The sequence below is a fragment of the Giraffa tippelskirchi genome, chromosome 6 (assembly GCF_054371585.1).
Source record: "Giraffa tippelskirchi isolate mGirTip1 chromosome 6, T2T-mGirTip1v1.2.pri, whole genome shotgun sequence".
Lineage (NCBI taxonomy): Eukaryota > Metazoa > Chordata > Mammalia > Artiodactyla > Giraffidae > Giraffa > Giraffa tippelskirchi.
The window spans coordinates 131,617,596-131,639,456 of NC_137280.1; the positions used below are offsets into that span (position 1 = coordinate 131,617,596).

The window sequence follows — 21,861 nt, forward strand, 5'->3', positions numbered from 1 at the left end:
AAGACCTGTACCTCCTTGAGCTGTTTTCAATCAGTCACAACTGGTTTTACATTTCCATTCTGCTTATTATGAGCTGTGTGAACCTGGCAAAACTCCTTAACAATGCATTTTCAATTCCGCCAAATTGCAAAATGGAGAAAATAAATACCTCCTTCACAGGCTGATTTGAGGATAAAGAGACTGTATATAAAAGGGTCTAGGATGTATAAGAACTCAAAATTTTCTCAGTAAATTTTTTTCTCATGATTATTGAAAATTTGTTCTGACTGTGGTGTATTTCAAGTATAAAGAAAAGTAACAGTAATAAATTTAAATAACCAGCCAATTTCACTCTAATTAATGGGATCTGACCTGGTTGAGATTTGACAGCTGCATAGAAAACTATAGTGCAGTTTCATTCTTTGGGTTGCTGTTGCTGCCAAGTCGTTTCAGTCGTGTCCGACTGTGCGACCCCATAGATGGCAGCCCATCAGGCTCCGCCGTCCCTGGGATTCTCCAGGCAAGAACGCTGGAGTGGGTTGCCATTTCCTTCTCCAGTGCATGAAAGGGAAAAGTGAAAGTGAAGTCGCTCAGTCCTGTCCGACTCTTAGCGACCCCATGGACTGTAGCCTATCAGGCTCCTCCGTCCATGGGATTTTCCAGGCAAGAGTACTGGAGTGGGGTGCCATTGCCTTCTTTGGGTATTTAGTATTAATTCCATTTATGGAAAACAGCTTATTTTTATTACATCACCCCACCCCAGTCAGTTTGAAGCAATTGCACCATCTAAAAGAGTGCTGTTGGGTATAAATTACATACATTGGACTAGGTTGTCTGTGATTTATTTAAAAACAAAACATCTAAGGAAAAGACAAGGTGAAGTGCTTCTCATTTAGAGTTGAATCAAAAAATTGCTTTGGTTTACAAATTTTCATGTAGCCCAGGAAGGCCAGAAGTTTAAACAACATGAGAATGGTTTACGATGGAAGTCAAGGAAGCACAATTTTCTCCCTGATTTCCCCATTAGTACCACTTTCTCCTCTTACTCATGTTCAGATAACATTATGTGTGTGTGTGTGCGCTAAGTCGCTTCAGTTGTGTCTGACTCTTCGCAACCCTATAGACCAAAGGCTTCCAGGCTCCTCTATCCATGGGATTCTCCAGGCAAGAGTACTGGAGTGGGTTGCCATGCCCTCCTCCAGGGAATCTTGCCAACCTAGGGATCAAATTCAAGTCTCTTTAAGTCTCCTGCATTGGCAGGTGGGTTCTTTACTACTAGCACCACCTGGGAAGCCCATAGATAACAGTATAGCATATCCCTATCATCAAAAATACAAAAGTCTAGCTCAGTCTCAGAGGTAAAGAGAAGGCAACTAAAGCAGGTATATTTGGCAGTCAGAGTGGGAGCAGGGGGTGCCATGCAGAAGGCACGAGCAGGAGGATTCCTAGCCTTACATCTGGAACAGACAGTTGCTATGTGATTTTGTCACATGCAAGGACAATATATTTTCCAGGAGATGGAGCCACTTCCACCAGACCTTAACATTTAAAATATATTCCAATATCACTAAAAATAAAATTATATACTATGTCTAAGTGAACATGTTATAATCCCTAAAGCCTTCCAAAAGGGAGTGTGTTAGTCGCTCAGTCGTGTCTGACTCTTTGCGACCCCCCATGGATTGTAGCCTGCCAGGCTCCTCTGTCAGTGGGATTTCCCAGGCAAGAATACTGGAGTGGGTAGTCATTCCCTTCTCTGGGGGATCTTCCCACCCAGGGATCAAACCTGGGTCTCCTGCATTGCAGGCACATTCTTTACTGTCTGAGCCACCAGGGAAGCCCAAAAGGGAAATCCTACCTAAAACACTCACAACAGAAGAGATGGTGGTGAGATGATTTCTAGATTTCTTCTAATACTGAAATTCCAAGATGATGAATTCCACAGCCATCAAAACAGCATAACAAATACATTTGTATCTAGCATCCTTGAAATATGTTTCTTTAAGTACTGAATTTATTTAATATTTCCTCTACATAATCGAGGGTAATTACACATATTTTGATTCTGTATCACTCTTTTTAAAATAATCATTGCTTCCTATTTTTTTTTTTGCTGTTACCATTCATATATCTGTCACATATTTATTTGTGTACATTCTGTTAATTCTCCCATAGACATGACTATTTTCAGTTCCTACATGGTTTGTATCAAAATGACATCCAGTGACTGAAAGACCAAACGGTGACCAGCAACCTCCCCTTTTCCAATTCCCAGCTCTTCTACTGTCTACAACACACAAAAGGAAACATCTGCCTACCTTGACACCTTCTTTCATACAGTAGATCTGGAGAGCACTCACACCATCTGAGAATGGGTGAATTTGCAGATTAAATGGAGGGGATCGTCTCTCTCTTTCCTTGAAATACAGTGAAGAATATATAGGAATTGAAAAAAAAAAAAGCAACAACTGATTAATCACTAAATCAGTTGTCTGTGTTCTCTATGCTATTTCAGCAGTTTATCAATATGCCATTTGGGAAAAAAAAAAAAAAGGAAATTGAACTCAAGATGTTCATGCTTGAATGTAATGGAGAAGAACCGATTAGTCAACTGAGAGTTATGGGAGAAGAATTTATCACCATGTCATCCAGGTTTGCAAATTTTTTGATCAGGGAAATGTGGGAAGTGGAGTTCCATTTTAAACTGTATGAATATTTAGAGCTTTCAGGTGTCACAAAGAATGTTCTTCTGACCATGAAGCTTTATGGCAGCTCAGGGCCTTTTGCATATTCAATTCACTCAAGCTTGATGAGTAAGATAAGTGGGCTACCAAAATGACTTACTTCTTCACTGAAGCATACCAACTGCAAACTCTATTCAAACCTAATGTTTGATATTATTCAAATCTAATGTGAAATATCTTCAAAAAGAAATCGCTGGCAAAATAACAAAGAAATCAAACGGGAAATTTTCTTATCCTTTATATATCAGCATACTTCAATCAGACCCTAAGCCAGATTCTGCACGATACAATCAGAATCTGATTTGATTATGTTTTACTTTAAAAATATAGACTCTTGAAACTTAGGTTAACCAGAGTATTTCCTAAAACAAATTACCTTGCTTCTTAGCCTTTTGCATAATGCATTACAGAAAAAAAAGTTTACTTACAAAGTCAAGAGTCTAACAATAAAATACTTTTGTATATAGTACATTTTGAAATATAATTTGAAATATATAAAAGAAATTTTTCTGAGTCAGAATTCAATGGAGAATGGAAATGATTATGTAAAAGAAATGAAATATTTATGAAGTTTGAAATCTACTTAGACTATTTAAAAATTATTCATTAGTCTCGTTCATAAAGGCAACCATGTTGTAAAGTACAGTATCTGAGCAGACAATTCTGAGTTGCATCAATGCTTCACCACTGACTAGTCTCAGGAGTTGGACAAGTTTTTTAACCTCAGTTGCCTCATCAATCAAATCTTGGTTGTGGTTGTGAGGTTCAGTGACTGTATGTATCTGAAATGCTTAATTCAGCACCTCACACATAGAGTGGGATCACTGTATGTTAACTGTTATGATTATTTTTATCTTCATCATCATTTCCTTACTTCTAGTTCTAGGTTTCGAAACTCCAGCAGCTCATTCTGGTCTCTGGCATCCTGTAGTTCCTGTTGGAGCCGGTGATTTTCTGCCTCTTGTTTTTCTATCTAATAAAGTAAATCCTCAAGTTAGGTGGACATTGCAAAAAAGCATCTACAACTTTGCAAAGCAAGCATGGACAGCATTCATTTACTCAGTGAATAAATCATCCAGATCATGAAGAAAAAATCCCAAGTACATGTGAATAAAATAAATATTTGGCTTTCCTTCTAGTTATCCTTTGGTTGAATTGTTTGGGTCATAGAGGAAAATGCTGGAGGATACTCCATTCATTGAGATCAGGTCTAGGGACCCTGTGAAAAATGAATCTGTCCCATATGGTCAGGGACAGTGTCCAAGAACTAGATTATATGATGCAAACAATGGAGACTGACACCTCTTATTTCTGCAGTTACAAGTTGCTGAAGAAATATTTTTTATAAAACAGCTCTGATCCTACAAAAAACTTTGTTGAATTCTAGTTACCTTCAGAATACAGCCAAAGTCTCAGTATGGAAATAAAAAACTTTAATAATCTGCTCATCATATTTAGGTGTTATCACTGTCATGTCTACGTACATACACACACTCACTCACATGCGATCACAAGCACTTGGATCTAGCGACCCAGATCTACCCTATATTCTGATTACTCCAGGAGCTCTGTCAGCTCATCTGGGCTTGAAAAGGGCTCTCTCATTTCCTTTTCTACATAAGGAAATCCTATACTTCCATGACATCTCCTACCATAAGAGGCTTCCCCTGGCTCCTCAATCCAAAATGACACCTCTCCTTTCTGTTTTCCCATAGGGTTTTCCTGTAGGATGTCTAGTATAACCTGATGAAGTATGCCATTAAGTTAGTTGTGTACAAACCTGCCTTACCCTGTACATATACTGTATATATACACAGAACCCATGTCTACAAGGCATCAGAACACTCCCATGATCTGCAATTGGTTTGGCGCTGCCTTCAATATTAGCTGTGTGACTGGGCCTTCTGTACAGTAACTGTTTAAAATCTTGAATTTAGAAGTAAAAAATCACGGGCTTTTAAATCTAGAGTAAATCTTACTTTCTCAAGCATAAACACTTGAAGGAGAATGTTTAGTTTTATTGTCTCTTTGGTTTTCTTTTACTCTTAGAAGGCTGGGCTCAAAAATTCCCTTTATAGACCAAAGGAAATCAGACAGAGACAAAATGGGAGTTATTTTTTAGGTGATAAACAGTGTGATAACACGTATTACTGGGCATCTCCGAGACTGCTAAAATTCTCTTTCCACATAGCCTTCTGATATAGAAAAATAAATATGGGGGGAAGTGAGATACTATATGACATTAATTTATGTAGTCAACCAAGTTTTTTACACTAGATTTTTGTGGTTTAGTAAATGTTTGAAAGTTTTTATAAGTTGACTATTTCCTAGAATCTTGGATTGAGACCAGAGATAGGTCATTTGGAGAGATTCCTGGATCTGGTGCTTAGCACTAGCCATCATATTAGTGGTTCACAGGTGGCTGCAATTCAAAAACCAGGGCCAGTGTCCATAAAGTTTCTTTATAGGGACCGCTAACCTTTCTGAGAGTACCAGTCCTCAATCCTGGAATACCTACCCTGCTTCTATACATCAGCTCTGTCTCTCATTATGCAGAAAATGGGAAGGGAGGACAACCATCTTCTTTCCCTTTCCATGCTTACCAGGGTGTTGCAGTTAATTTTTATTACTTGTCAAGGCCAGTGAATATTGGTAGAAACAATCCTAAAATAATTTTTACATACTGCATCACCCTTCAGAATTACTTCCCTTACTCACATGGTCTTTCAAATTATCTTTTTGTCAAGAATAATAGATTATCTTGTAATCATTTCAAGTAATCAAAGGCAAATATTAATACCAAAGGAAAAGCCAGGTTTGAATGTAAAATGATCTCTGTTGTATTTCACTTCCCCAAATCAAAAGCCTACGTTCAGCTATCCCAAATTAATTCTGTCTCTTGGGCTGAAACCATGCCTCTGTATCTTGATTTGTTGAACAACCTCCAGGACATGCTCTTTTGTGCTTTTTTGGATGTATCTTTTGAAACTTTCTTTCATAAAATAAATACATAAATTAGCAGCCAAAATTAGCAAAAAATTAACAGTGAGAACACAGTCAATGCTAGATTGCAGCATGTCTTGGAGTCACTTCCTTGTACAAAATAATCAGTCCTATTCATAAGTGTTCTTGTAGATGGACAACCACATAGGATGTGTGCACTTATGGTATATATATATATGTACAGTAAGTATACAGTATATATATATATATATATATATATATGCAACAAATCAATAGGTTTCCGGGATCACATCTTTCAAGTCGGCACAATGCCCAGCACAGAGCCATGCACACCATGGGCCACTCAACTGATGGTGATGGCAGTGACAGAGATGCGGTTGGGCACGCAGCAGAGGGGAGCACAGCCGGAAAAGCCTCCCCGTCCCCTAGCCCCTGTGCCACTCCTGAGAGGACCCCCTGCTGCTCCTGGATCTCTCATCAGTCTCTCCTCTGCCCCATTAGGGTGTTGCGCCCCACATACCTTTTCTAAAAGCTCCTGGTTTCTCTTAATGAAAAGTTGTTTATCTTCTACCCAGTGTGAATCCTGTTTGACAAAGAATATCGCGCAGTCAGCATTTCAGAGTGGCACGAAAGAGCATGTGTCGTCAAACCACTTTGCCAGAGCTGTCTTCTCTCCACCCGGTTTGTTTGCCTGCCAGCGACTGGTAAATGTCACTCACCCCAGCCAGCTCCTCATTCTAAGATGTTGGGGCCAAAGTTGCCAGGAAAATTTAACCCCCTTTTCATTGTCGCTCGCTATCCCTATCTTTTTCAGTCTGAATAATCCAGGACCAGCCTTCTGGGGACTCAGAAGTGACCACACAGGCAAAAAGTGAAAGGGGTCAGAATGCACACAGGCTAGATACATATGGATGGAAAACATTAAAATGCAGAACCATCAATGTAGCATAGAGGCAAAGAATGCAGCTCGAGGGGTGGGTCTTGGTCTTAGCAGCTCATGATCACTCTAGGCTAAGTGTGCAGTGCTCCTCTTCCTTGGGCATTGTCTCTCTTGCCCAGCCTCATTCGCTGCTGTAGCTGGGTTCACGCTCTGGCCAGCAAAACACCAGGGACAGAAACAGAGAGCTCAGATTCGGACACAGTTTGAGAAGATCACTGTGGAGAGCCAAGCCGTGTCCTGAATGGGCACAGGGTGATCTAGTGGAAGGTCAGCTTGAATCATCTGCATCTGCAGAAGTGTGAGCAACCAAATGCCTACCTGCCCTTTCTGAGCCAGAGTCGCTTCCAGATCTTCTATTTTGGCTTTATACCTTAGCACCTCGGCCTGGAGTTGTTCTTGAGCCTAGAGAAATCAAAATTGCAGAACTCAATAAGTAAAATGGTAGTTCTATGTTTTTTTCTTCCCATCATGTTCCCTGATTAGAACTCAACAAGTGAGAGAGAAGAAAGAATAATTTTCTACTATTGAAGAAACTTTTAAATCTATTTTTACATTCTAAATTCTCTGCATATAACTTTCAGTGGCTCCCTTTACCATCAGGTTAAAATTCAAACTGTTTAGTTTGGGATTTGGGAACTGGTCTTATATTTCCAATTTTTTCCCACCATTCATCAGTGCAGGGTCCACTCCTTACCGACTAGTGATCTCGTTTTCTAAATATGCCTCGTACCTCTCCATTTCTTTCTTTCTTTGAACAAATGCCCTTCTGGAAAGTCTTCTCCCGTTTGCCTCTCCAAAACGTTTCCTTTCTTTCAAAGCCAATTTTGTGCCTTACATGTAAGTCTAAATCCAAATCTATGTAAGTATTTATTTATGTATGTATCTATCATGTGCTTTGTGTGTGTGTGTGTGTGTGTGTGCGCGCACACGCATGCACATCAGCAGTTTGGGACACTGATTTGTATGGAATGACCTTATTTCATTAGTCTAGTTATTTTTTAGATTCTCTTCTATTCTCTCTCTATATGATCCTATTATCTGTTTTTATTTTCTGGCCAAACACATATTTTTTTTTTTCGTTGTCTTATGATCTGGATAGGTTCTTTGGTACAAAGTTGAACAAAATCAATGATGGTAAGTATTATTTTCTTATTGTTCACCATGAGGCGAATATTTCTTTGAACTGTTAAATACTATATTTACCTTTATCAGGTTAGAAATTTTAAACTTAACTTGCTAAGAATTATTTTAACTTTGAATGAATTATTTTAACTAATAATTATGTTAACTTTAACCTATTTATTTCTTGTATTGAAACAACTGTCTTCTGTTTTCATTGATAACTTTTTCATCTGTATTAACTGTTTTTGTATTTCTATTTTCTTTGAATTTATTACTCTTTTTCCCACGTGTTGATTTGTTTTAGACTATTTTGCTCAGAATAGTAACTTTTCTTACTTTAATGGCCATAAACAGTTCTAAACCTGTATTTTGATGGGAGAGTGAGACTAAAGAGAGAACTGGTTTCTACATCATCACCTCTCCAAAAAACAAGGCATATGCTATCATTTTCATTGACCAGTGCTATGCTCATAAGAATGGGTAGTAAATATTGATAAAAGAATCCACAACTCTTATAGTACTAGGGCATAGACATGAAAGCACACACACACTTTCTTAATGGTTGCTTATCTGTTTATTTCAATTCACCATGGGTTTTTAAAAAAATGTTTGCTCTTTTAGATATGTGTATGTGCATGTATGTATATATGAATGCTACCATTTAAACATATATACTTATAATATCTATCCTTTCCCACTAACCAACTTAATACAGTTCCTACAACACTCCTCAGTACACTGTAGACCTTCTAATAAGGAAGTAAGATAAAATCACTGGATGGTCACATTCATTTTTGACCCATGTAAACTACCATATGAGGCAGTTATGGCATGGTGGTGATGATTGAACTCAGGACTAGGTTCGTATCCTAGCTTTCCTATAAGCTACACATCCTAGCTTTAACATAACTAAGCTACATTTAACTTCTACTAAGCTACTATTTCCTCCCCTCTAGAAAGGAGTTAATAATAGCATCTAACTTATAGAGTTGTTTTAGGATTATATAAGATAATGTGTATAAAATACTCAGAACAAAGCTTGAAATACAGCAAGGACTCAGTAAATGTCAAGTATTAGTACTGTGTGTGGTTTAAAAAAAAATAGACTTCTGTGAGGCAGTTGCAAGATAATGGAAAAAAATAACTGACCTAGTAAAATATGACTTGGAATCAACAGTTTTCCATTTATTAGCTGTGTGATCTTGAGCAATTCAATTAACCTCTCTGAGCCTCAAATTCTTCTTTTATAAAATGCCTACCTTAGAGGGCTGGCACAAGGGTTAAGTGAGATATTATCAGTGATAATTCTCAGTAAGCTGTCAATGTAATGCTGGGCACTTATGAACTAAGAAAAGGAACTGGCTAACCACTGCTTTTGAAAGATGAGGTTTTTTTTTTTTTCAAGCAAGAAACTAAAAAAAATGGATTATCAAAATTCAACATTGTCTAACTTTGAAAGTATAAGCTTTCAAATAGCATAAATGAGAACTAGGCACTCAACTGTCTTTAAAGGAACAAAAGCATTGATCGAGGCTGGTTTTAATGTCTCTAGACCCAACGTTTGTTGACATAAAAGATAAAGCAGTTCAAAAGCTGCGTTGGAGAGAAGGGTACAAGGAAAACTATCCTATTGATACTTTTATGTCCGTGGTACTTTTATGCTGTGGCTGTTGCAAGCCCATTCAGGGCACTCTTGCAGATGTACACTAACCTTGGCTTCTCTTTCAGCATCAAGGATGCCTCCAGTCTGCTCCTGCAGGAGGGCGTATGCTCTTTGGAGAGCCTGGTATTCTTTTGTTAATTGTCGGAATCTTAGCTCAGATTCTTCAGCTGCCAAACTCTTGAGGTTAAAAAAAAAAGCCAAAAAATAATTATGTTATGTTCACGTCCTGTGTCCATGTAAATTGTTTAAAGAGAAATAAAAGTTTGTGTGATTTTGGATTCTATGTAATTTTATTCTTAATTTTAAAGGATGTTACAGGCACCAACACTATAACACTTTTAAGATGCAAATTGCAGAAATATTTAAGTATTTATTAATAAAAGAAGCATTTACTTATTTATATACTTCTGATTATTGCCCAGTTGGGATTGGATTATAGAAAATTTTGGATTCAAATGATAAAAACTTATACCCAGATTTTGGATGCAAATTTGAGGAGATAATAATCAGAATTTTAGTCTCAGTTCCTTTCAATATATTCATATCTAACAACTTCTTCCCCAGGTAAATTACAAAAACATAGTTTTATAGCTTTAGGTCTCAAACTTGAGAACGTAACACAATCATCGGAAAGGTTTGGGGATTCCACCCTCAAGATCCTGAGTCAAGACTTGTGTGGTCCGGGAACTTCCACAGTAACTGAACACCCGACAGTTCTGATGAAGGGGGCCTACAGAGCACACCTTGCTAAACACTGTCTTAGACTTAAATTTAAAAGTTTGTTCTTCTTATGGTTGTTGGGGGGAAGGGAGAGGGAAAGAAACAGTTAGGGAGCTTGGAATGTTCATGTACACACTGCTCTATTTTAAATGGATAACCAACAAGGACCTGCTATATAGCACATAGAACTCTGCCTGGATGGAAGAGGACTTTGGGGGAGAACAGGTAGATATATATATATATATATATATATATATACATATATACATATATATATATATATATATGGCTGAGTCCCTTTGCTGTCCACCTAAAACTATTATAACATTATTAATGGGCTATATCCCAATACAAAATAGAAAGTTTAAATAAAAAATAAATAAATAAAAATGTATCAGAAAAAAAAGCTTGTTCTTCTAAGCTTGTCATTTGGTTCACACTTTCTCTGGATGAAGAATTTGGGAGAGTAATTATATATATCTTGAAAAAAAATCTTCAAGCCACAGAGCTGAACTTCAGAGAAGTTTCTACAAGGGCTACATAACATAGGTGAAGCTCTTTTCTAAGAGGTAACAAGGCCAGGCAAGATCTCAAAACTGGTCACTGTTATGAGATTATGTGCTTTTTATAAAGGAGATAAAAAGTGAAATGCTTTTTCTCTCCCTTCAAGGAAAGATGTGACAATATCACAAGAGATGAGAAAAGTAAAAAAGCCTACCTCATCCAAGTCATCATCAGGAGTAGCTGGTGTTCGGTCTGTTCTAAATGAGGCCATGGATGATGTTTCTGAATCCATGGAGTCCTCATCATAGCCAATAAATGGGTCCAAAACAGGCCTCTAATGGAGGGATAGTACACGTTTACCAAAAAAACTAAGTGGAGAAAGTCAACATATTACCAACACACTGCCAAAAGCAGACATGCAAATGAACAGAGAACACATAGCTCTTTTAATGTTTCTTTGATAAAATAAACATATTAGGCATGAACACAATAATTCCAATAAATGTTTCTTCTATGTTATTTCACTTCTGGTATTTTGGAGGAAGATTCATTAATATTTGGCTCTCTTCATAAAAACCTTGTATCCTGTCTTATGTTACATTTTATATCATCCTGATTTTATGTGATTTATTCTGTTGGGTATTTAAGCTATAATCAAGAAATTCTGAAAGTTCAGGTATCTATGGGAAGGAGATTATCAAATCCTATCATCTAATTTCACATTCAAATCAAATGAGGCAACTGGTTTTTGTGTTTTTAAATATTATAAACATTTTCCCATATCTTTATTATTCAATGGCATCATTTTAAGTGGTTTTATAATTTTTACTTAATTACTATTTTTTATTTTTTAAAGTATAAATAATGTGATTAATATCTACTACATATATTTTGTAAAGTCTATAATTAATTTTTCTTAGAAGATTTTATGATTAAAAAAATAAACATGTATTTGGGCTTTGGATACATCTTGCATTCTAGAAAGTAGGAAACATTTGTACATTTCACTAGTAGTAGATTCAAGCCCCCTTTTTTTTGTACCTCAATGCATGTTATCAAACGAGGCAACTGCTAAATAAAAATCAAACAAATTGACAAATTAAATAGCAAAACTTTGTGGATTATAAGAGGCTATACAGATATTAGAATTGGCATTATCAATAATATTGCCAAGTGAATAATGAAAATATAATTTAATCAACTATAGCATGGGTATCAGATGCTAATATTATTCATGGGAGACATCAAATCATATGTATCTCTTGCATGTTCTTGAAGCGTGACTCTTCAGCTTGTCAGATAACCCTTTCTACGTCAAATCTAGTGAGTTCTTCACTCAGAAAAACCTGTAGTAAAGCAAACACTTTCAGCTGAAAATCTACAACACAATCATTTTTTCAACAACACAATCATTTTTGGACTTCTAAGAACTGTCGAGAGGAAAGATTTTCTTCTGGCAAATAAACCCCATGCGCTGCTGCAGTTCAGGAACATCTGATTTATCACGTCTTTGCAGGAAGATGCCTTGGCAAGCCTCACTCCTCTGGCTGTGCTTGTGTGTGGCAAAAGCCTGATAACCTAGTTTCCTCATTACCTTAATTGGTTTGGAACTTCTTCTATGCTTTCTTCTACGAATGAGCTTTTCCCGGTCCTGGAAAACAGATGAAAGGCTTTTCAGATCTTGAGTTGGTACATATTTCCCTATAGGTTTTTTTGTTTGTTTGTTTTGAAAGACAGAGTTGTTTTTCCCCTGAGGCATGACATATTTCTATTTAAAATAAGATTATGTTTTGTAAAATTTGGCAACTTTGGATTTGATACTTAAGTATTTTCAAAGGAAGAATATTCTACAACATTTCCTGATAATCTGTGTGGATCTGAGAGCCTCACAGTCAGGAAGTACACTGTGCTCCTGATTGGCATCCTTTGTTTTATACTTGAGATCAAGTACAAAATAGCTATTCATTGTTCTCCTAGAGTAGGATTCTCCAGTTTCCTCAGATCCCTCCAGGCCAGAATACTGGAGTGGGTAGCCTTGCCTTCCTCCAGGGGATCTTCCCAATCCAGGATCAAACCCAGGTCTCCCACATTACAGGCAGATTCTTTACCAGCTGAGCCACAAGGGAAGCCCAAGAATACTGGAGTGGGTAGCCTTTCCCTTCTCCAGCAGATCTTCCTGACCCAGGAATCGAACGGGGTCTCCTGCATTGCAGGTGGATTCTTTACCAACTGAGCTATCAGGGAAGCCCAGATATAATGACTGATTTCTTAATTCATTCTTTTTTGTGAAAGGAGATATTCTGGGAATTTGGTGTCCACCTGTTAAGTATTCCATGTGGTTATTGTACAAATTCAAAAGTGGAAGAAATAAGTAACATTTATGTCTGTCTGAAAGTCTGGTAGAAAATGCCTCAACATTTCAAAATTCTGTAAGAAACTTAACTTAAACCAAAGATACTCAAAGTCAAGCAAATTCTTAGACTAATGAATCTGTGAAATTTATGAGTTATTAAGGATGTGGAACTGAAGTGAGGGGCATAGAGATTTGAAGGGCATGTTTAACAAATAACCTAGATTAAGCCAGTGGTATTAATTTTTTCCCCCACCTTTATAAACAAAAATAATTTGATCATCCAATCTCAATATTTTAAATATTTATACTTAGATGACTCTCCTAATATGGCATATGCATTATAACATACACTCAATATAGAAAATTTTAAAAGGGTGAACCATAAATAATTATAAGCAGAATTCATAATCCTTTTTTCCTCAATAGCAGTAAATCATGTTGTTCACCCTACTCTGGAGACTACTGTCTGAAGTTCTCCCATCACTAGTTTACCTCTGTAAGCCTTGGCTTGGTTGTGAAGTTAGAGTGATCACAGATGTCACTTGCAGAATAAAGACAGAGAGGCAAAGAGGAAAACTCAAATGCAGATACAGGTCTTAGTCCAAAGCTGCTGGTAACACGGACTTCCCTTGTGGCTCAGCTGGTAAAGAACCTGTCTGCAATGCAGCAGACCTGAATTCAATCCGAGTTGGGAAGATCCCCTGCAGAAGGGAAAGGCTACCCATTTCACTATTCTAGCCTGGAGAATTCCACGGACTGTATAGTCCATGGGGTCTCAAAGAGTTGGACGTGACTGACAGACTTTCACGTAACATAGGTCTCAGCCAGATGCAGATGGGAATAACAACTGCTTGACCTACTTCAGCAGGTACTGAAGTCCTCAGAACATCTGGACTGGAATTTCAGCTGTCATGTCATTGAGACATTGCTGTTCATTCGGCAAATATTTATTAAACTACAATTATTTATTAAACTACCATATACTGAATCAGGTGTTGGGAAATAAGAGGCCTATAGTTCTGTTATTGTAGGCAAAGTATTTAATCTCTGAGCCTCAGAATCTTGATACTAGAAGGTAATTAGAAGATATATCACACCATCAACCTACTCATAATAATACGTTTGGGAATTCTTTTAAGGTGCTCTGTAGTTACTATTTGAGTTACCAAATTAGTTAACAAAGGATTATAACTGAAAAGGTATAAAACAGTTAAAGGATATAAAGGAGTTTTGAATAGTCTCTTGAACCTATTTACGAATCGATCACATGAACTTGGACCTTTGGGGCTAATCCAAAATTATTTAGTGCTTCTATTGTATGTTGATTTCTTGCCTTAAGGTTTACAGATTAATCAAGACCTACCCTTGTGAGCTCATCAATAATGTTCTGTTGCTCAATGACCTGAAGTTTTAGAAACTCTGTCTCTTGTTCTTCATTAGCTTGATCGAGGTCATTTAGAGATTTTAATTTCTTCAAGGGTGGATGGGATGTGATTTTTTCTCTCTGGGTTGAAAAAAAAAAAGAAAATGTAGGTGGAGACTTTAAGAATCCCAAACTTCAGTGGTTAATATAAAATGTCTGTAGAAATTTTACAAGGTTCCAGCTAAATGTAAAAACTGCTTAGCTTCAATAGGTGGAGACTTTAAGAATCCCAAACTTCAGTGGTTAATATAAAATGTCTGTAGAAATTTTACAAGGTTCCAGCTAAATGTAAAAACTGCTTAGCTTCAATACATAGACACACACACCGACTAACATCCTCACGTATATTTTGTCCACTATAATAGGTGGAAATCGTTGGGAATGTCTGAAGGTCTCTATAGCTGGACTAGAAGTCTGTAAAAGAGTACTTTAGCACATCACCTCTCTATATAAGGCGAATGATGGCATCTATTTCCAGTTATTATACAAGATCTTAGAAGATATGGGAACTTACTATACTGTTCTATAAAGAACACATTAGTAAAACTCTTGGAAGGGGGCCTCTTTTTAAAACATTTCATTTTTTAAAAATTTTAGTGAATTATATTTGATTTACAACGTGTTAATTTCTTCTGTAGAACAAAGTAACTCAGTTATACATATGCATACATATGTATTCTTTTTTTATATTCTTTTCCATTCTGGTTTATCACAGGATAATTGTGATATCACAGGATATTGAATACAGTTCCCTGTGCTGTAGCAGGGCCTTGTTGTTCATCCTGGAAGCAGGCTTCCATGGCTGAGGAGACAGGTTGGAACTCTGCTTCTCTATTTTGAAGCTTTTGGAGAGTGTGCAGATTCCTGGAAGTGCTCCTATCGTTCTGCAAAATTTAGAAACTCCATAAAATTTAGAGCCAGCAACCTTCTCTTGATTTCTTCCTTATGGGTTCCTCCTTGCTTACATAAGGGAAAAATCTAAACTTTCACAAACAGCACTGTATAATATTTTAAAAATAGACTGGGAAAGACCAGGAAGTCAGGTTAATGGCATAATAAAAACAAGGAAGCTGCACTTTTGCAGAGTCTGTGATACACACCATCTCTGAATTTTCCTTGGTAACGGCTTTTAGTTTCTCTTCCATGCGCTGTAAAGACACCATCAGTTCATCATTTCTCTTGGCGAGGCACTTGTTCCTTTCCAGAAGAGGTTTACACTGTTTTTCGGTTTCCCGCACACGCTTTAACTGGGAAGACATGAAACAATGTGTCCCTTCTGTTTAGAGTCTGAAAATAACTGCATTATAGCAACAGCCACCAAAAAAGTGTAAAATATATGGCAGGATATTTTAAACATAAACATCTAAAAATTATGTAAAAAATTCCTACTACTAATAAGCAAATGAAAGTAGCACAAAAGAAAATGGGCAAAAGACAAAGGGCAAATCACACAGGTTATCAAAAAGGCCACTAGATATTTGGAAAGCTACTCTGCCTCATTAGTAAGAAGGAAAATAAAAATGAAAATTCTATAATAAGAATACACCTCACACCCACCAAAATGACTAAAATGATCTATAATATTATCTTTACATGTTTATAAAGACAAGGAGAAAATACAACTCATATATTATTGGAGGGGGTTTAATTGTCATAACAACTGTGGAAAACTGTTTGGTAACAAGTGCTGAAACTGAATGCATGCATACTCTATGATCCAGTAATTCTGCTCCTTGGTATAGTGCCCCCAGACATGAACATATTTTTCTCACCAGGACATGTAGCAGCACCATTAACAACTTTAAACTATCATGGAAAAATATATATGTCCATTAACAATAGATGAATAAATATATACGTCTACTTATCGTATATAATTGTATATACATATTGTACCATAAATTTTTATAATAATATATATACACCATATAATTTTATAATAAATATATAATAATCATATAATCAAATAGGATGGAGTTGTGAACATGAATGAATTCTATATGCAACACAATGAATGACTCTCATCAATGCAACACTGAGCAAAAAGCCAGACACGAAAGGAAAATTATTGTATGATTCCATGTACAACACATTTTTTTGGTGGTTATTGGTCATACTGCACAGCTTGTGGTATCTTAGTTTCCTGACTAGAGACTGAACTTGGGCCCTGGAGGTAAAAGCACTGAATCCTAAGCATTGGAACTCCAGGGAAATCCCTACAACACATTTTTAAAATGGCGATAGACCTCTATAGTAAGAGAATTCAGTACAATGGTTAAGTTTAGAAGGATGGTGATTGAGAGAGGTCTCAAGAAGGGGAAGTTTGGAGACGCTGGTAGTATTCCACTTATGCATCTGGCTAGTAGTTACATGAGTACCACACACTGGGCATAGTTACTGAATTGTACCTTTATTATTTGTGCACTTTTCTTTATTATTCTGTACTATAACATCACATATACTACTATAGGGGCTTTCCAGGTGACTCAGTGGTAAAGAATCCACCTGCCAGTGCAGGAGACAAGGATTTGATCCCTGAGTCAGGAAGATCCCCTGGAGTAGGAAATGACAACCCACTCCAGACTTCTTGCCTGGAAAACTCCATGGACAGAGGAAACTGGTGGGCTATAGGCTATGGGGTCACAAAGAGTTGGAGAGGACTAAGCGAATGAACATGGACACATGCACGTACTACTATAACAAAATGTGTTAAAGATAATAAAAATTTTAAAAATCTGCTTAGAACTCACCAATTCATTTCGTTCATCTCCAAGCAAGGTATTCCTGTCTTCTAATTTTCTTATCGTGGCGTTCAACTCAGCTATTCTCTTTTGATTTCTTCGCAAATCCTACACATGAAAATTAAAATGGGAATTTCTTCAATAATACTTTTCACAAAGTTTTAGAATACTGCTCTTAAAAGTAATAGGCTTAGTTCCTTTCATCTGGCTTATGAGTTGAGAGTAAAATGTCCTCTTACTCAGAGGAGAGTAAATATTTACCTTATTCCAAACCCCCAAATTCACTGCTTGGGTTTAAGATCACGCCTGGTTGAAACTGCAAATGAATTCTATATGGCAGGTACTCCCTGGGCCCTGACTCCTGACGAATAAAGTGGTAGAAAGCTGGATCAGTTCATGAGACCTGTGAGCTGTGAGATCAGGGCCATGCTGTGATTACATGAGGTTCAAGGAGCATCACTTATGTCATGGCTGCACAGTGCTTCCCACTGGTTAGATAGGTATCCTGCTATTACATTTAGCCAAAGAGAGTATAGAATAGGAGGTAGGGATGGGACCTGAAAATTCCTGCATACCTTTGGGAAAAAGGTCAGATTCAGAAGGCTGGTACATTGCCTTCATATATGAGTCACAGATTAATGCACAGACTTTGCTGTTAGATTTTGCCCAGATCAGCTGGCTTCCCCACAGGTGTAACAGTCATGGAATCACTTTACACATAGCAATCAGATTCATTCTGTGCTCTAGCATCCACAGGACCATTACACACTTACATGTCCATTATCATCTTACATTTTGATAGTGCTCTACGGTTGACAAAGCAGTTTCACACACATTATATCTCTAGATTCATAGTATCCTGGAAGATTTTGCAGAACCGGGAAGATTCAGGGAGGTCTAAGTTGTTCAAGGTCTCTATCAGTAGCTCAATAACTAGCATGTATTGGATGCTATGCACCAGACACTATGCTCAATATTTTGCATATCTTTTCTCCTAACCTCAGACTAGCTCTATGGAATACCACTACTGCCTCTGTTTTACAGATGAGGGAACTCTGAACTGTCAAAGGATGTGCTAAAGTCACACAATAAACGGCAGATTCAGAATTTAAACTAAAGGGTATGACTTCAGAACATATTCTCTCGACAATTTTGCTATACTGCAGGTAGGTGTCAGTGATAGAACTAAAACTTACATCTGCAAAAATCTAGTTCAGTATTCTTTCTGCCACCTACTAGGATATATATATATCCTATATATATATAGGATATATCCTATATATATATATATATATCTCAATTCATAAATTATTCATTACTGAGTTCTAAGTATTAGCAATACTTTGAAATCTCTTTGTTCCTAAATAATACATTGTCATCTTTTTAGCAGATAGATACTTTGAGAGATAAAAGATATGAAAGTAAACTATATACAAGCTGATTTCTATCACTAAATTTCTAAAAATAATTTCTCATATAAAATGATGAAAATACAGGAAAATAAGTGTCAAACTCAACCAGAGTTGAAGTTTTCAGATGATGGTTACAAATGGCTTAGTCTTTTACACAGTTATACATTTTGACCCCTGTACATGATAAACGTTTTTACCAGTTCCAACTCAATTGTTCATACAAGGGAAAATTCCCAATCTTGGCAAGAGGCAAAGTATTTTCATCTAATTGATGATTCTTAAAATACACTGATGTCTGGAACGGTATCACTTGGCTAGAAAAATTCTATGAAGAATTTTAAAATATCTGTAATTCTCTTGTGATCAGCTAATAGCGGTGCAGATCACTTTGTTGTCTATGAGTATAGAAAACCCTGCTCCCAAGATACTCCCTGGTTTTATAGCAGGAGATAGAATTGATTTCTCTGTAATAAACAGAAAAAGAACTTAAGTGAAAAGTAAAACTTAGGCACTGAATAAAAGATGACTCCTGAGTCTTTAACTTCAACTTGAATAGACTTACTGGACTGCTGCAGTGTTCAGAGCCGTCTCCTGCCCTTCCTGGGATTTCTCGTTTCGGACTGCTCATGTTACATTCAGCCTCCTTGACCAGAAAGAGCTGTTCATCCAAAGCCTCCTTCTGGAGCTGGAGCTTCTGTACATAGCCTGTTTGGGTTTCCAGTTCCTTTTCCAGAGAAAAGATGATCCTGTCCTTGGCTTTGATCTCATCCATCTGAATTAAATGACACCCAGGACATTTTATTTAACAATGCTGCAAAGAAATGCATCTTCACAATGGTATGAGCTTAACTTCTTTCTGCTAATTGAAACAGGAAAAAAAATCATGAATACGACAAGTATATTTAATTCAGGAAAAAGGCAAAACTGTGTAATGGGTCATTCTAGACTAATTACGTGTCAAGGACGGTAATTTTTTTTTCTCTCTAGTATATCCTGTGTAGATGCTGTGATTCAGTATATTGTTTGAAATATAGTCTGGGTTGTTGGATATAGAAAGCAAAACTTAACTCGAAGACAGGTTATTAGTGTTAATTAAAGACAGATACTAAATATTCTACTACAACATTTCCCAGGACAATGTGTGATGTTACTTCCTATTTGGGGTAATGATCTTTGAATTCCTTTTAAAAAGCAGTAACAACAATGAACAGGTCATTTGTAACTGAAGAAGCCTCAGTATTTCTAGTAGTCTCATCATTTTCTAAGGCCAGTATGTTTGCATTCAGGTGATGAATCTGTCCTTCCACAGTTCATGGTATACAGCTCCTTTCATTCCTATCCTATCCATTTTTGAGAGCAGCCAGTTCTTAGCAACCATTTTATTATTACCATCAGAAAATCATAGTTGGGACAAGAACAGGAATGGAAAATACCTGGCAATATTAGCCACTGTTTTCCCACCTGTATCTGTGGGATATATTTCTTGATTCCAACATTCGTTTTTGTTAAGTCTGAGCATGGTCTAGGAAATACTTCTCAACTAAAGGCCAAAGGCATTTGGTACCTGTTGATCAGATTTCCACTGGACTAAAAACTTTCTGCCATCCCTCGGTGAGGGCTAGTGAAATTATTGTCTATAAACAATCTTTGAGGAAAGCATAGCCATTGGGTAAAGCCTTTCTTCTCATTTCATTATATTCTATTAGAATATTAAAAATGGAAATAGAGTAGGCAAGTAGACACATTTAATATAAACAATATTATACTGTTCTCCTCTTTATAAGAATGTCTCTTTACACATAGCAAATCACTTTGTAGAAATATTTCTTTGCTGTGTTCCTAAGACCAAAATACATTTTTGACTATATTTGGGACAGAAATTGTGTTATACAATCACATTTCCCCACATGTAACTATTTGTGAGCTACTGCCTCCAAGTCACACGATTAAATTTTAGATCATTTTGGGGAGGTCATGGTCCTGGGATATCATCTGATAACTTGGCAAGTAATCAAACACTGTCCTGTTAATTTGGGAGTAAAAGCATTGTCTTTATTTTTATCTCCTTGTAGGAGACTTGAGTCTAGTGTTATTCTTATCTAAGTCGCATGTTCATTTGTTAGATCTGTTGTCTGTGGTTTATTTACAGTTTACCAGAGCTCTAGATCTGCATGTTCCTAGTTGCTTTTGATGTACCCTACATAAATAAACCTGCTGGGAAATCACCTCACCACACCCATATAATCATTCTCATCATCACAACTGAAATTTATTGATCTTTTAATACATTCAATGCATTCAGGGTCTTACATATCTTATCTTATTTTAAAACAATCCTATTATGTAGTTCTGTTATCACCGCTTCACAGGTGATGACTGAGGACCTAAAGGGTAAAGAGCTTGATCATGGTCATATGGCTAATAAATGACGAAGCCTGATTTAAAATACAGACTTATGACCCTAGAGCCCATTCTATTAGGCACTGTGCTATACTTATGCCAAGATTATCCTTCCAGCATTTTCTCAAAGTGGTTTTCTGTAGAATATCAAGTAACTAGTGTCATGGAGTCTCAACTGCATACTGGTTATAAGCATGGACTCTGGTTTCAGAATACTGAAAATCTTCCAAATTCCTAGTTCTTAAGTAGGGAGGGGGTACATACCAGAATTCCCTGGGGAAATTTTCCACATAGGATCACTCCCATTTCTCTCCCTTTCTGTTCCACAAATGGAACTGGGTGTTGGGGTAAGAACAAGATTAGAAGGAAAAAATGAAGACAGGTACATCTGTATTACTGAAAAAGTTTCCTGTTTTTCTATTTGCACTCAATTTTTGAACCAATAGTCAGAGAAACTAGATGTTACACTGTTACTCAGAGAGATATGATGTCTGTCTCTGCAAAGTGCCAGTGAAAAGAAGTCATGAAAAAAATTATAAGCCATGGATGGGTGGATATATTTGTAGATTTACACTGAAACCACTGACAAACAAAAATATTTAATGTAAAGCTTCTTTTTCAATTACCTACCTCATGACTCCAGAGTTCACAGTCCTGATTCTTTCTTCAACAGCCATTGGTGTTTTAAAAACCAAAGGCAGGGCAGAGACCAATATTTCTGCACTGCGTTTGGTCTTTATTGTCAACCAATACAACAGCACGAATTGCAGATTAAAAAATCTGCCAAGTGTGGCAAAGGCAACATTTACAGTCACACTGCATTTCAGTACAAAGACAATTACATATTTAACTTTTTCTAATATGTCCTCTGATAACCACTTTTTACATAAAATTGA

At 36.8% G+C, this 21,861-nt stretch overlaps 1 protein-coding gene across 15 annotated transcripts in view; it reads right to left on the reverse strand.

Annotated features, from left to right (window-relative positions):
- Window positions 1–21,861, reverse strand: part of JAKMIP2 (janus kinase and microtubule interacting protein 2) — a 207,336-nt gene that overhangs the window by 49,364 nt on the left and 136,111 nt on the right. For 13 of the 15 annotated variants that reach the window (XR_014055484.1, XM_081495628.1, XM_081495621.1 and 10 more), the window contains 11 exons: window positions 19,128–19,337; window positions 17,163–17,261; window positions 15,513–15,659; window positions 14,353–14,493; window positions 12,231–12,287; window positions 10,851–10,970; window positions 9,461–9,589; window positions 6,946–7,029; window positions 6,208–6,270; window positions 3,598–3,696; window positions 2,298–2,396 (listed from right to left, as the gene is read on the reverse strand). Coding sequence is in view for 14 of the 15 variants with exons in the window: in XM_081495628.1 (XP_081351754.1) it covers window positions 2,298–2,396; window positions 3,598–3,696; window positions 6,208–6,270; window positions 6,946–7,029; window positions 9,461–9,589; window positions 10,851–10,970; window positions 12,231–12,287; window positions 14,353–14,493; window positions 15,513–15,659; window positions 17,163–17,261; window positions 19,128–19,337 (1,248 nt within the window). In the remaining variant the exon portion in view is untranslated. The remainder of the gene's footprint in view (window positions 1–2,297; window positions 2,397–3,597; window positions 3,697–6,207; window positions 6,271–6,945; window positions 7,030–9,460; window positions 9,590–10,850; window positions 10,971–12,230; window positions 12,288–14,352; window positions 14,494–15,512; window positions 15,660–17,162; window positions 17,262–19,127; window positions 19,338–21,861) is intronic. The other 2 variants (XM_081495633.1, XM_081495632.1) reach the window with 1 other exon arrangement.